The sequence below is a fragment of the Oncorhynchus mykiss genome, chromosome 15 (assembly GCF_013265735.2).
Source record: "Oncorhynchus mykiss isolate Arlee chromosome 15, USDA_OmykA_1.1, whole genome shotgun sequence".
In the NCBI taxonomy this organism is placed as follows: Eukaryota; Metazoa; Chordata; class Actinopteri; order Salmoniformes; family Salmonidae; genus Oncorhynchus; species Oncorhynchus mykiss.
Genome location: NC_048579.1, coordinates 424,765 through 440,440, shown reverse-complemented (window position 1 = coordinate 440,440; position 15,676 = coordinate 424,765). Strand labels below are relative to the sequence as shown.

General features: G+C 45.0%; 1 protein-coding gene across 1 annotated transcript in view; it reads right to left on the bottom strand.

The window, feature by feature from the left end:
• The window catches only part of ptchd1 (patched domain containing 1), an 81,387-nt gene that overhangs the window by 30,201 nt on the left and 35,510 nt on the right, over positions 1–15,676 (bottom strand). The window contains exons 5-7 of the mRNA XM_036945618.1: positions 11,738–11,968; positions 10,254–10,486; positions 9,933–10,171 (exon numbers count right to left, since the gene is read on the bottom strand). Of these exons, the coding sequence (XP_036801513.1) occupies positions 9,933–10,171; positions 10,254–10,486; positions 11,738–11,968 (703 nt within the window). The remainder of the gene's footprint in view (positions 1–9,932; positions 10,172–10,253; positions 10,487–11,737; positions 11,969–15,676) is intronic.

Below are 15,676 nucleotides of genomic sequence, written 5' to 3'. Positions count from 1 at the left end.
TACTCTAACTTCCGCGACGCATATAAGGCCCTGCCCCGCCCTCCTTTCGGAAAAGCTGACCACGACTCCATTTTGTTGATCCCTGCCTACAGACAGAAACTAAAACAAGAAGCTCCCACGCTGAGGTCTGTCCAACGCTGGTCCGACCAATCTGATTCCACACTCCAAGACTGCTTCCATCACGTGGACTGGGATAAGTTTTGCATTGCGTCAGACAACAACATTGACGAATACGCTGATTAGGTGTGCGAGTTCATTAGAACGTGCGTTGAAGATGTCGTTCCCATAGCAACGATTAAAACATTCCCAAACCAGAAACCGTGGATTGATGGCAGCATTCGCGTGAAACTGAAAGCGCGAACCACTGCTTTTAATCAGGGCAAGGTGACCGGAAACATGACCAAATACAAACAGTGTAGCTATTCCCTCCGCAAGGCAATCAAACAAGCTAAGCGTCAGTATAGAGACAAAGTAGAATCTCAATTCAACGGCTCAGACACAAGAGGTATGTGGCAGGGTCTACAGTCAATCACGGATTACAAAAAGAAAACCAGCCCTGTCACGGACCAGGATGTCTTGCTCCCAGGCAGACTAAATAACTTTTTTGCCCGCTTTGAGGACAATACAGTGCCACTGACACGGCCTGCAACCAAAACATGCAGCCTCTCCTTCACTGCAGCCGAGGTGAGTAAAACGTTTAAACGTGTCAACCCTCGCAAGGCTGCAGGCCCAGACGGCATCCCCAGCCGCGCCCTCAGAGCATGCGCAGACCAGCTGGCTGGTGTGTTTACGGACATATTCAATCAATCCCTATCCCAGTCTGCTGTTCCCACATGCTTCAAGAGGGCCACCATTGTTCCTGTTCCCAAGAAAGCTAAGGTAACTGAGCTAAACGACTACTGCCCCGTAGCACTCACTTCCGTCATCATGAAGTGCTTTGAGAGACTAGTCAAGGACCATATCACCTCCACCCTACCTGACACCCTAGACCCACTCCAATTTGCTTACCGCCCAAATAGGTCCACAGACGATGCAATCTCAACCACACTGCACACTGCCCTAACCCATCTTGACAAGAGGAATACCTATGTGAGAATGCTGTTCATCGACTACAGCTCGGCATTTAACACCATAGTACCCTCCAAGCTCGTCATCAAGCTCGAGACCCTGGGTCTCGACCCCGCCCTGTGCAACTGGGTACTGGACTTCCTGACGGGCCGCCCCCAGGTGGTGAGGGTAGGCAACAACATCTCCACCCCGCTGATCCTCAACACTGGGGCCCCACAAGGGTGCGTTCTGAGCCCTCTCCTGTACTCCCTGTTCACCCACGACTGCGTGGCCACGCACGCCTCCAACTCAATCATCAAGTTTGCGGACGACACAACAGTGGTAGGCTTGATTACCAACAACGATGAGACGGCCTACAGGGAGGAGGTGAGGGCCCTTGGAGTGTGGTGTCAGGAAAATAACCTCACACTCAACGTCAACAAAACTAAGGAGATGATTGTGGACTTCAGGAAACAGCAGAGGGAACACCCCCCTATCCACATCGTTGGAACAGTAGTGGAGAGGGTAGCAAGGTTTAAGTTCCTCGGCATACACATCACAGACAAACTGAATTGGTCCACCTACACAGACAGCATCGTGAAGAAGGCGCAGCAGCGCCTCTTCAACCTCAGGAGGCTGAAGGAATTTGGCTTGTCACCAAAAGCACTCACAAACTTTTACAGATGCACAATCGAGAGCATCCTGGCGGGCTGTATCACCGCCTGGTACGGCAACTGCTCCGCCCACAACCGTAAGGCTCTCCAGAGGGTAGTGAGGTCTGCACAACGCATCACCGGGGGCAAACTACCTGCCCTCCAGGACACCTACACCACCCGATGTTACAGGAAGGCCATAAAGATCATCAAGGACAACAACCACCCGAGCCACTGCCTGTTCACCCCGCTATCATCCAGAAGGCGAGGTCAGTACAGGTGCATCAAAGCTGGGACCGAGAGACTGAAAAACAGCTTCTATCTCAAGGCCATCAGACTGTTAAACAGCCACCACTAACATTGAGTGGCTGCTGCCAACACACTGACTCAACTCCAGCCACTTTAATAATGGGAATTGATGGGAATTGATGTAAAATATATCACTAGCCACTTAAACAATGCTACCTAATATAATGTTTACATACCCTACATTATTCATCTCATATGTATACGTATATACTGTACTCTATATCATCTACTGCATCTTTATGTAATACATGTATCACTAGCCACTTTAACTATGCCACTTTGTTTACATACTCATCTCAAATGTATATACTGTACTCGATACCATCTACTGTATCCTGCCTATGCCGCTCTGTACCATCACTCATTCATATATCTTTATCTACATATTCTTTATCCCCCTACACTTGTGTGTATAAGACAGTAGTTTTGGAATTGTTAGTTAGATTACTTGTTGGTTATTACTGCATTGTCGGAACTAGAAGCACAAGCATTTCGCTACACTCGCATTAACATCTGCTAACCATGTGTATGTGACAAATAAAATTTTATTTGATTTGATTTGAAGCACAAGCATTTCGCTACACTCACATTAACATCTGCTAACCATGTGTATGTGACAAATAAAATTTGATTTGATTTGATTTGACACTCCCTTACTCTGTTTAATACATGGCCTCACATGTGAATTCTTAAAGAGATGATTGGCTCTTAACCTCGCTAGCGTCCCATCTGGCCAACATCCAGTGAGATTGCAGAGCGCTAAATTCAAATAGAGAAATGTTCATTATAAAAATTCAGAAAAGAAAACATATTTTACATAGGTTTAAAGATTAACTTCTTGTTAAACCAACCACAGTGTCATATTTATGAAATGCTTTTCCGCGAAAGCATACCTAGCCCAGAACATAGCCCAGTTGACAAATTATTACAAACAGTAACCAGCCAAGCAGAAGCGTCACAAAACTCAGAAATAGAGATGAAATGAATCCCTTATCTTTGATGATCTTCATATGGTGGCAATCAGAAGACATTAATTTACTCAATAAATGTTCCTTTTGTTCAATGAAGTCTCTTTATATCCAAAAACCTCCATTTTGTTAGCGTGTTTTCTTCAGTAATCCACAGGCTCAAACTCAGTCAAAACAACCAGACAAAAAAATCCAAATTGTATCTGTAAAGTTCATAGAAACATGTCAAACGATGTTTATATTCAATCCTCAGGTTGTTTTTTAGCTTAAATGATCTATAATATTTCAACCGTCAATATAAGAGGTAAACAAGAAATGCACTTACTGGTCTTACTCTCTCATTTATAATAATACAAGCCTGAAATGATTTCTAAAGACTGTTGACATCTAGTGGAAGTTATAAGAACTGCAAATGGAGTCCTAAGTCAATGGATACTGTAATGGCATTGAATAGAAAACTACAAAACCAAAAAAAAACTACTTCCTGAATGGATTTTTCTCAGGTTTTCGTCTGCTAAATCTGTTCTGTTATACTCACAGACACTATTTTAACAGTTTTGGAAACTTTAGAGTGTTTTCCATCCAAATATACCAGTTATATGCATAGCATATCTTCTGGGCCCGAGTAGCAGGTCGTTTAATTTGGGTATGCTTTTCATCCAACATTCCGAATGCTGCCCCCTACCCTAGAGAAGTTAAGAGGGTGTGAACAATGCTGAATGGGTGGGTGTAGGCAAAGAAGAGCTCTCCAGAAGGTGTCCCAAAATATTCAAGGGCCATTTTCTCAAAAGTGGGGTAAGAAGTTCATCAACTTTCAAAGCAGAATTACTTTCCCATTGTTCCTCAACTGTAGAGTACGGTATACCATTTTGTAGCTGAGTCTCTACTGTTATCCAATGTAAAAAAACACCATTTGAAATGTTCCTACATAAGACTGAATCGAGCCCGTCGGTCACATATGGCTTTTATCCTGGCTTGGCTTCCCCAGTGATTTTACCCACGCACTGCTACTGTGTGTGTGTGCTGGGGGAGGTGTGGTTGTGGGGGGGGGGGGGCAGATGGCTTTCACCTCTGTGGTTGCCATGGCACCTGTGACTCATCAGTGACACTGACCCCCTCCTCCTGTGAAGCTCTGAGATAATCTATTTTCTGTGTGTGTGTGTGTGTGTGTGTGTGTGTGTGTGTGTGTGTGTGTGTGTGTGTGTGTGTGTGTGTGTGTGTGTGCGTGCGTGTAGGATTATGATAATGCTTTTTACTACTACAAATCTAGGTGACCTATCAGACATTATTCTGTCTCTGACCATCCTATCAGACATTATTCTGTCTCTGACCATCTAATCAGACATTATCCTGTCTCTGACCATCCTAGCAGACATTATCCTGTCTCTGACCATCCTAGCAGACATTATCCTGTCTCTGACCATCCTATTAGACATTATCCTGTGTGGCTCAGTTGGTAGCCCATGCCGCTTGGAAAGACAATATTGTGGATTTGATACCTACTGGAGCCACCCATATGAAAATGTATGCACACACTACTGTCACTTTGGATAAAAATCAGAGAGAAACAGGGGAGCAAGGGAGAGGAGAGGTGGACGAAAGAGAGAGTAGTGGGGAAGTAGACTGCCTGGGGACTTAGATTCGCTGTAGTCTGAACCTCTCCCTCTCTCCAAGAGCTGTGTATTGTAAAGAAGTACAGTAAGTGTTTGTAGGGAGGTGCTCAGGGGTTGAAGAGACTGGAAGCTTCCATCGTCACAATGTATTCATAGGGTTAGACAAAAACTAAACATCCTCTGTATCTCTCTATATTTATCAGGAATACAGTCTATGTTTGAGACAGACAGACACACATATATGCACAAACACACATATACAAGCACATGCTCACTGTAATTAGTGTCATGTGTGGGAGGAGAGCTGCTGTTGGGACTGAAATAACAGAGGACATACGGAGAGCGAGAGAGAAAGAGAGAGAGAGAGAAAGAGAAAGAGAGTAATGACATACACCAACAGCCTAAGTGGGGTCTGGGAAAAGAATGTAAAAAAAAAATAGAGATGAGGAGAGAGAGAGAGGGCGTGATAGGAGAGAGAAAGATAAGGAGAGAGAGAGAGATGAGGAGAGAGAGAAAGAGAGATGAGGAGAGAGAGAGATGAGGAGAGAGAGAGATGATGATAGAGAAAGAGAGATGAGGAGAGACAGAGAGTGTCACACCCTGATCTGTTTCACCTGTTTTTGTGCTTGTCTCCACCCCCCTCCAGGTGTCGCCCATCTTCCTCATTATCCACTGTGTATTTATACCTGTGTTCTCTGATGCCAGTTCGTCTTGTCTTGTCAGATCTTACCAGCTTGTTTTTCCATCTCCCTGCTTTCTCAAGTTCTGTTACCTAGTTTCCTCGGTTCTGACCATTCTGCCTGCACTGACCCCCAGCCTGCCTGCCACTCTGTATCTCCCTGACTCTGACCAGTTTACGAACCTATGCCTATCCTGACCCCCAGCCTGCCTGCATCTCCCTGACTCTGACCAGTTTACAAACCTCTGCCTGTCCTGACCTCCAGCCTGCCTGCCACTCTGTATCTCCCTGACTCTGACCAGTTTACAAACCTCTGCCTGTCCTGACCCCCAGCCTGCCTGCCACTCTGTATCTCCCTGACTCTGACCAGTTTACAAACCTCTGCCTGTCCTGACCCCCAGCCTGCCTGCCACTCTGACCAGTTTACAAACCTCTACCTGTCCTGACCCCCAGCCTGCCTGCTGTTCTGTACCTTATTGACTCTGCCCTGGATTATAGACCTCTGCCTGCCATTGACATGTCTTTTGCCTGCCCCCTGTTTGGGTCAATATACATCTGTTACTCTAGCTGTCTGCATCTTGGTCTTATCCTGACTACTGATAGAGAGAGAGAGAGATGAGGAGAGAGAGAGAGAGAGAGAGAGAGAGAGAGAGAGAGAGAGACCCCCAGGTAGGTAGGTAGGTAGTTATAACTCAACCAGCACTAATATATATATATATATATACACACTGCTCAAAAAAATAAAGGGAACACTTAAACAACACAATGTAACTCCAAGTTAATCACACTTCTGTGAAATCAAACAGTCCACTTAGGAAGCAACACTGATTGACAATAAATTTCACATGCTGTTGTGCAAATGGAATAGACAACAGGTGGAAATTATAGGCAATTAGCAAGACACCCCCAATAAAGGAGTGGTTCTGCAGGTGGTAACCACAGACCACTTCTCAGTTCCTATGCTTCCTGGCTGATGTTTTGGTCACTATTGAATGCTTGCGGTGCTTTCACTCTAGTGGTAGCATGAGACGGAGTCTACAACCCACACAAGTGGCTCAGGTAGTGCAGCTCATCCAGGATGGCACATCAATGTGAGCTGTGGCAAGAAGGTTTACTGTGTCTGTCAGCGTAGTGTCCAGAGCATGGAGGCGCTACCAGGAGACAGGCCAGTACATCAGGAGACGTGGAGGAGGCCGTAGGAGGGCAACAACCCAGCAGCAGGACCGCTACCTCCGCCTTTGTGCAAGGAGGAGCAGGAGGAGCACTGCTAGAGCCCTGCAAAATGACCTCCAGCAGGCCACAAATGTGCATGTGTCTGCTCAAACGGTCAGAAACAGACTCCATGAGGGTGGTATGAGGGCCCGACGTCCACAGGTGGGGGATGTGCTTACAGCCCAACACCGTGCAGGACGTTTGGCATTTGCCAGAGAACACCAATATTGGCAAATTCGCCACTGGCGCCCTGTGCTCTTCACAGATGAAAGCAGGTTCACAATGAGCACATGTGACAGAGTCTGGAGACGCCGTGGAGAACGTTCTGCTGCCTGCAACATCCTCCAGCATGACCGGTTTGGCGGTGGGTCAGTCATGGTGTGGGGTGTCATTTCTTTGGGGGGCCTCCATGTGCTCGCCAGAGGTAGCCTGACTGCCATTAGGTACCGAGATGAGATCCTCAGACCCCTTGTGAGACCATATGCTGGTGTGGTTGGCCCTGGGTTCCTCCTAATGCAAGACAATGCTAGACCTCATGTGGCTGGAGTGTGCAGCAGTTCCTGCAAGAGGAAGGCATTGATGCTATGGACTGGCCCGCCCGTTCCCCAGACCTGAATCCAATTGAGCACATCTGGGGCATCATGTCTCGCTCCATCCACCAACGCCACATTGCAGCACAAACTGTCCAGGAGTTGGCGGATGCTTTAGTCCAGGTCTGGGAGGAGATCCCTCAGGAGACCATCCGCCACCTCATCAGGAGCATGCCCAGGCGTTGTAGGGAGGTCATACAGGCACATGGAGGCCACACACACTACTCATTTTGACTTGTTTTAAGGACATTACATCAAAGTTGGATCAGCCTGTAGTGTGGTTTTTCCACTTTAATTTTGAGTGTGACTCCAAATCCAGACCTCCACGGGTTGATACATTTGATTTCCATGGATCATTTTTGTGTGATTTTGTTGTCAGCACATTCAACTATGTAAAGAAAAAAAAGTATTTAATAAGAATATTTCATTCATTCAGATCTAGGATGTGTTATTTTAGTGTTCCCTTTATTTTTTTGAGCAGTGTATATATACAGAAACCCTTGGTTAACAGAGATTCTGGGAACATCAGAAGGTGGGGGGAAATGAACTATATTCTGGTAATCCGACCAATTGAACATATGCGGTGGTACTTAATGAAGATGATGTCAGTTCGGTTGTCATCTGAGACATTCTCATCAATGATAAGATGACATAAACTCTACAGTGGAAAGTCTACACATCAGAGTTATCGGATTCACATGGAATTGTTGTTCAATTTAAATGTTTGAATATGAAATTATTTGTGATGGGATGAAATGTGATTTTAGCTTCTAAAATGTGAGATTCGGGATTTCATAAATTAGGGCTATGCTCAATCAGTGGCCCGCCCCTGTGAAGGGACATGGGCTATAAAACCTTTCAAACACGCCCTCCTCTCCCTTCCTATTTAAAGCCTGGACAACAATATAACCTCCTGTTCCGAGGATGTGAGGACGACGGGTCTGATGTCAGAATGGTTCAGATAATAACTACAGAACGAAACCAACATCAGCGTGAGCTTTGGTTGCGAATGGTATGAACTTTGAACTCTTATTCACTACAGAAGTGATACCTCCTAGCAGATGCAAATGAGGGTTAGGAAGGAACAGACAGAGTATCCCGTCTATCACACAACGACGTTACTACACCGTATTCAATTGACCACCAGAGACATTCTTCAAAGGACAAAGGACTCCATCTACCACCAATCTACCGAAGCGCAGCTCAGAGTAAATATTTATTGCATTTTCCTTTTCCAAATGGGCGGTAATTTAGAATGCATAAGATACTGTATTTACGATAGCATAGCTTCGCCTTTGTTCCTCAGTTTTCCCACTCTTTCACTCAAACCTAGCCCTTTTCTTTTGTGTAACAAGCTGTCATGTCTATTCTCCCCTGCTAGGGACGTTTTCCTTTATGACGTAATTTGTAATCAAGTTATGATTTAATTATGTGTATGTGTCATTCTGTGTGATTAGTTAGGTATTTAGTAAATAAACAATGAAACCCAATTTTGTATTGCTGATTCAACTTGTTAGCCGGGGTTTGTGCAGATAACCAAGAATTTACAACTTTCAGATGAGACTGAATTAAGATGACGATTGATATTGACTGCTATTGATGTAAAATATTACCAGGTCTTTAAGAGTTTATTCGGAAGATAACAGCTCTATAAATATTATTTTGTGGTGCCCTGACTGTCTATTTAATTACATTTACATGATTAGCTCAATCAGGTGATATTAATTACGGAGAAATTATTTTATAGAATAGCATGTCATATCACTTAATCCGGCATAGCCAAAGACACGACAGTATATATATATATTTTTTTAATTTTTTTTTTTTTTTTCACCTTTACGTAACCAGGTAGGCTAGTTGAGAACAAGTTCTCATTTACAATTGCGACCTGGCCAAGATAATCAAATCAAAATCAAATCAAATCAAATCACTTGTGTTAATGCTAAATTGTAATTATTTCACCACTATGGCCTATTTGGCCTATTCATTACCTATTTATTACCTTACCTCCCTTACCTTACCTGATAGATGTGCAGATGATGATGTGCAAGTAGAGATACTGGGGTGCAAAAATAAATAACAATATGGGGATGAGGTAGTTGGGTGGACTATTTACAGATGGGCTATGTACAGGTGCAGTGATCGGTAAGAAGCTCTGACAGCTGGTGCTTAAAGTTAGTGAGGGTGAAATAAGTCTCCAGCTTCAGTGATTTTTGCAATTCATTCCAGTCATTGGCATCAGAGAACTGGAAGGAATTGGCTTTGGGGATGATCAGTGAGATATACCTGCTGGAGCACGTGCTACGGGTGGGTGCTGCTATGGTGACCAGTGAGCTGAGATAAGGCAGGACTTCATCTAGCAAAGACTTATAGATGACCTGGAGCCAGTGGGTTTGCATACAGGCTACAATGGTGCGTAGTATATGGGGCACTGGTGACAAAACGGATGGCACTGTGATAGACTACATCCAATTTGCTGAGTAGAGAGTTGGAGGCTATTTTGTAAATGACATCGCCGAAGTCATTCCAGCAGTATGAATGGTACCCCCAGGTAGATAGGTAGTTGTAACAAACCCAGTAGTATGAATGGTACCCCCAGGTAGATAGGTAGTTATAACAAACCCAGCAGTATGAATGGTACCCCCAGGTAGATAGGTAGTTATAACAAACCCAGCAGTATGAATGGTACCCCAGGTAGATAGGTAGTTATAACAAACCCAGCAGTATGAATGGTACCCCCAGGTAGGTAGGTAGTCATAACTCACCCAGCAGTATGAATGGTACCCCCAGGTAGATAGGTAGTTATAACTCACCCAGCAGTATGAATGGCACCCCCAGGTAGATAAATAGTCATAACTCACCCAGCAGTATGAATGGTACCCCCAAGTAGGTTGAGTTGTAAGTGGTTCCAGTCAGGTTAAGGATGCCAGCAGCAGTGAGACCAGAGAGGGCGATAGACAGCAGAGCCAAAAGCCCTAGCCAGGGTTTAGCTCTCACACAGTCCCTCATAGAACAACAGCCCACGGCTAACACCAAACACACACATACACTGGCCAGCAGGGGGCGCCGAGCCAGCACTGACGACGCCTGGAAGTCTGTCCTGGGGGGGGAGAGGGCTGAGTTAGAGGGGTAGAGTGAAGAGAGAGACACACACACACACACTCACAGATGCACACACACACCTTAGAGAGGATGAAGTGAAGGGGTATAAGCTCAGTTCAGGGTGTCCCGCCCCAAACCGGCCCAGCTCGCCACAGAACGCCTGCTCCCATTGGCTAGCCACCCTGTCTGTCAGGGCGCCGCGAGCCTGCAGGTAGTAGGTCAGCTGCAGAGCCCTAGCGCTGCGGACTCCCTGGCCTCGACCAGACACACCCCCAGGACCCTGTACTGCAGGCCCCGCCCCCCACGCCTGCACCTGGAAAAGAAGAAAGGCTACATCTAAAGAAGGGAAAGGTCACCTGAGGGCGGTTGTCAGGGCCAGTAAAGGGTTGTTAGCAGAAGAAAGGTTGCAAAATTCACAGAACTTTCCCAAAAAGGGATATCCTACGAAACAGGTTTGAGGAGTTAGCGAGGTCACTGAGGAGAGAGCCAGGTACATTTCTATAGCAACAAGTCCTTCAGAACTATCCTGCTCGGGTGCAGGCTAATTCAGAGCTAACTCCATTTATCCTGAATTAAGTGTCTGAGCCACGAGTTGAGGACCAATGAAATTAGATTCCCTTCCTCTCGCAAAGATGGTGTCATCGTCCCTTTCATTCGAGGTAGACTACTTATTTAATATTTTATTAATCAAATGTTTTTTGGGGATGTAAAAAAAAGTCATTAAAATATGTATCACATGACACATTTAGTAAGGAAAACATTTGCTTTCCAAACTGTATGTTTTTCTCGCAATTATATTTTCAAATTTGTTAAAGGCAAACTAACAGCCGTAACCAACCATAGACATTGATAGCAGTTCCCATTCAAGTCAGGACTGGCAGCTATTGCTAGTGTACCCATGAGTTTAACAGTTAAATTCTCAGGTTTAGAGGTTCCAAAACCCTTCTATGGATTATGTCTATGGCCTCAACGCAACAAGCTGTTCCACAGATAGGAGTGATTGGTGTGCTTATCAATGCACAAGCAACTTTTATCCCACTCCTAAGACGGCAATAACGTCAAGTAATAAATAAAAGCACTCCATAACCTGCTGAATTTGCAAGATCATTTTCTTTCATTTTGATTTCGGCACAAATTAAAATGGGGCACACATCACCCATGGATTGATGTTTTAGCATCGTCTCAAAGAAGAGCGTTCGACTAGCCATGTGTGACATTAACGCAAAGTTACAAGCCTGCTAGATTCAGAGGCAGGAGCACGAACAATATCCACCGTGGTAGTACTTGGATGGAATGTGAAGTTAACTGAAGCCGGTTAGCTTTAGAAAACCCTGAGTATCTCTCTCTTACTTTGTAGGATACCCCTCAGGTTGTCCAGAAATCCTGGTTGGAGGACTTATTTCCTGCTCATTCCCTTCTGATTCCCTTCTGATTCTGGAAATCTTCCAACTTGGATTTGAGGAAAACCTGGGAACTTTGTGGAAAGTTGCCAGAATTGTGCAACTCTAGTCTCAAATCAGACACTCATCCTAACAGGTGACCAATGAAAATACACAGTACACACCCCTCCTAACTGGTGACCAATGTAGGCCATCCGCCCGTCAGCCAAACGTGTGATCGGGTAGCGCAGAGGAAGGGAAGAACGGTTAGCGAAGCGAGCTGATTGGCTGTCCTCCAGGGCTCGGATGATGTCATCGATGATGCAGGTATTCTTGTCGTCGAGAAGACAGAGGTGGGAGAAAGAGTAGTTGAACCCCAACACTGGAACCTGGAGCTGAACGACAGCACGATGGAGCTGAAGAGAGAGAAAATTCTTTATTTCTGTTTCTTTACCAATCCATTCAATCAGTAGCGATATCACTGCCTTTACACAGGAAACAAGGCTGTTATTTTAGAACATTGAAGTACCTGTATGCATATAATATACAGTGCAATCGGAGAGTATTAAGACCCCTAGACTTTTTCCACATTTTATTATGTTACAGCCTTATTCTAAAGTTGATTAAAATCGTTCATTAATCTACACACAATACCCCATAATGACATCACAACAACCCATAATGACATCACAACACCCCATAATGACATCACAATACCTCATAATGACAAAGCAAAAACAGGTTTTTAGAAACGAGTGCACCTTTATTAAAACTGAAATATCATATTTACATAAGTATTCAGACCCTTTACTTAGTACTTTGTTGAAGCACCTTTGGCAGCGATTACAGCCTTAAGTCTTATTTGGTATGACGCTACAAGCTTGGCACACCTGTATTTTGGGGATTTCTCCCATTCTTCTCTGCAGATTCTCTCAAGCTCTGTCAGGTTGGATGGGGAGCTTCGCAGCACAGCTATTTTTAGATCTCTCCAGAGATGTTGGATCAGGTTCAAGTCCGGGCACTGGCTCGGCAACTCAAGGACATTCAGAGACTTGTCCCAAAGCCGCTCCTGCATTGTCTTGGCTGTGTGCTTAGGGTCGTTGTCCAGTTGGAAGGTGAACCTTCGCCCCATTCTGAGGTCCCGAGCGTTCTGGAGTAGGTTTTCATCAAGGATCTCTGTACTTTGCTCTGTTCATCTTTCCCTTATTCCTGACTAGTCTCCCAGTCCTTGCCGCTGAAAATCATCCCCACAGCATGATGCTGCCACCACCATGCTTCACCGTAGGGAAGGTGAAAGGTTTCCTCCAGACCTGACACTTGGCGTTCAGGCCAAAGAGTTCAATCTTGGTTTCATCAGACCAGAGAATCTTGTTTCTCATGGTCAGAGTCTTTTAGGTGCGTTTGGCAAACTCCAAGCAGGCTGTCATGTGCCTTTTAATGAGGAGTGGCTACCGTCTGGCTAATTTGTGGAGTGCTGCAGAGATGGTTGTCCATCTGGAAGTTTCTCCCATCTCCACAGAGGAACTCTGGAGCTATGTCAGAGTGACCATTGGGTTCTTGGTCACCTCCCTGACCATGGCCCTTCTCCCACGATTGCTCAGTTTGGCCGGGCGGCCAGCTCTAGGAAGAGTCTTGGTGGTTCCAAACTTCTTCCATTTAAGAATGATGGAGGCCACTGTGTTCTTGGGGACCTTCAATGCTGCAGAAATGTTTTGGTACTCTTCCCCAGATCTGTGCCTCAACACAATCCTGTCTCGGAGCTCTACGGACAATTCCTTTGACCTCATGGCTTTGTTTTTGCTCTGACATGCACTGGGAACTGTGGGACCTTATATAGACAGGTGTCTGCCTTTCTAAGTAATGTCCAATCAATTGAATTTATCACAGGTGGACTCCAAACCAGTTGTAGAAACATCTCAAGGATCATCAATGGAATCAGGATGCACCGGAGCTCAATTTTGAGTCTCATAGCAAAGGGTCAGAATACTTCAAAGTATTTCTGTTCATTTAAAAAAAATATATATATATATGCAAAAATGTCTTAATTGTTTTTGCTCTGTCATTATGGGGTATTGTTTGTAGATTGATGATTAAAAAAAGTTATTTAATACATATTATAACAAGGCTGTAACGTAACAAAATGTGAAAAAAGGGAACGGGTCTAAATACTTTCCGAATGCACTGTATGCACCTATACTATAATCTACCTACTACCATATGTACCTGTATGTATATAATTATGTTCCTATAATTATACTGTTTGTATCTGTCCAATAATACAGTACAAACACTGTATTGGGAGAAGTATCCACAGATTAGGAAGCATTCTGTTCTTTTTCCATGGCAAGAAGACAATAGGGATCATGTGCGTGGTTACAGTTACTAGGAAACAGCAAAACCATTCACAGTGTGTGGGCGGAGTTATCACACACCTTGGAATGCTGCATCTACCAGCGCTTGTGTGTGTGTACGGTCACTATACTACCCATTAAATACCATACCTCACTCTCAACAACAGAGCTTTAAACCCTAACATTGATCAATATTGGAAATAAATGTGTTGTTACTGACTGGATATAAATCAAATCAAATTGTATTTGTCATATGCGCCAAATACAACAGATGTAGACCTTACAGTGAAATGCTTACTTACAAGCACTTTACCAACAATAGAGATTTAAGAAAATACCTAAAAAAAAAGTAAGAGATAAGAAAAACAAATAATTAAAAGAGCAGCAGTAAATAACAATAGCGGGATATATACAGGGTGTACCGGTGTCGAGGTAATATGTACATGTAGGTAGAGTTAAAATGACTATGCATAGATAATAACAGAGTAGCAGCAGTGTAGAAGAGGGGGGGGGAATGCAAATAGTCTGGGTAGCCATTTGATTAGCTGTTCAGGAGTCCTATGGCTTGGGGTAGAAGCTGTTTAGAAGCCTCTTGGACCAAGACTTGGCGCTCCGGTACCGCTTGCCGTGCGGTAGCAGAGAGAACAGTCTATGACTAGGGTAGCTGGAGTCTGACAATTTTTATGGCCTTCTTCTGACACCGCCTGGTATTAGAGGTCCTGGATGGCAGAAAGCTTGGCCCCGGTGATGTACTGGGCCGTACACACTACCCTCTGTAGTGCCTTGAGGTCGGAAGCCGAGCAGTTGCCATACCAGGCAGTGATGCAACCCGTCAGGATGCCCTCGATGGTGCAGCTGTAAAAACTTTTGAGGATCTGAGGACCCATGTCAAATCTTTTCAATCTCTTGATGGGGAATAGGTTTTGTCATGCCCTCTTCACGACTGTCTTGGTGTGCTTTGACCATGTTAATTTGTTGGTGATGTGGACACCAAGGCACTTTAGCCCTCAACCTGCTCCACTACACCCTCTTCGATGTGAATGGGGGCGTGCTCGGTCCTCCTTTTCCTGTAGTCCACAATCATCTCCTTTGTCTTGATCACGTTGAGGGACGGTCAGGTCTCTGACCTCCTCCCTATAGGCTGTCTCATCATTGTCGGTGATCAGGCCTACCACTGCTGTGTCATGTCTGGCTGTGCAGCCATGAGTGAACAGGGAGTAAAGGAGGGGACTGAGCACACACTCCTGAGGGGCCCCCGTGTTGAGGATCAGCATGGCGGAAGTGTTGTTACCTACTCTTACCACCTGGGGGAGGCTCATCAGGAAGTCCAGGATCCAGATGCAGAGGGAGGTGTTTAGTCCCAGGGTCCTTAGCTTAGTGATGAGCTTTGAGGGGACTATGGTGTTGAACACCGAGCTGTTGTCAATGAATAGCATTCTCACGTATGTGTTCCTTTTGTCGAGGTGGGAAAGGGCAGTGTGGAGTGCAATACAGATTTTATCATCTGTGGATCTGTTGGGGCGGTATGCAAATTGGAGTGGGTCTAGGGTTTCTGGGATAATGGTGTTGATGTGAGCCATGACCAGCCTTTCAAAGCATTTCATGGCTACAGATGTGAGTGCTACGGGTCAGTAGTCATTTAGGCAGGTTACCGTAGTGTTCTTGGGCATAGGGATTATTGTGTTCTGCTTGAACATGTTGGCATTACAGACTCAGACAGGGAGAGGTTGAAAATGCCAGTGAAGACACTTACCAGTTGGTCAGCGCATGCTC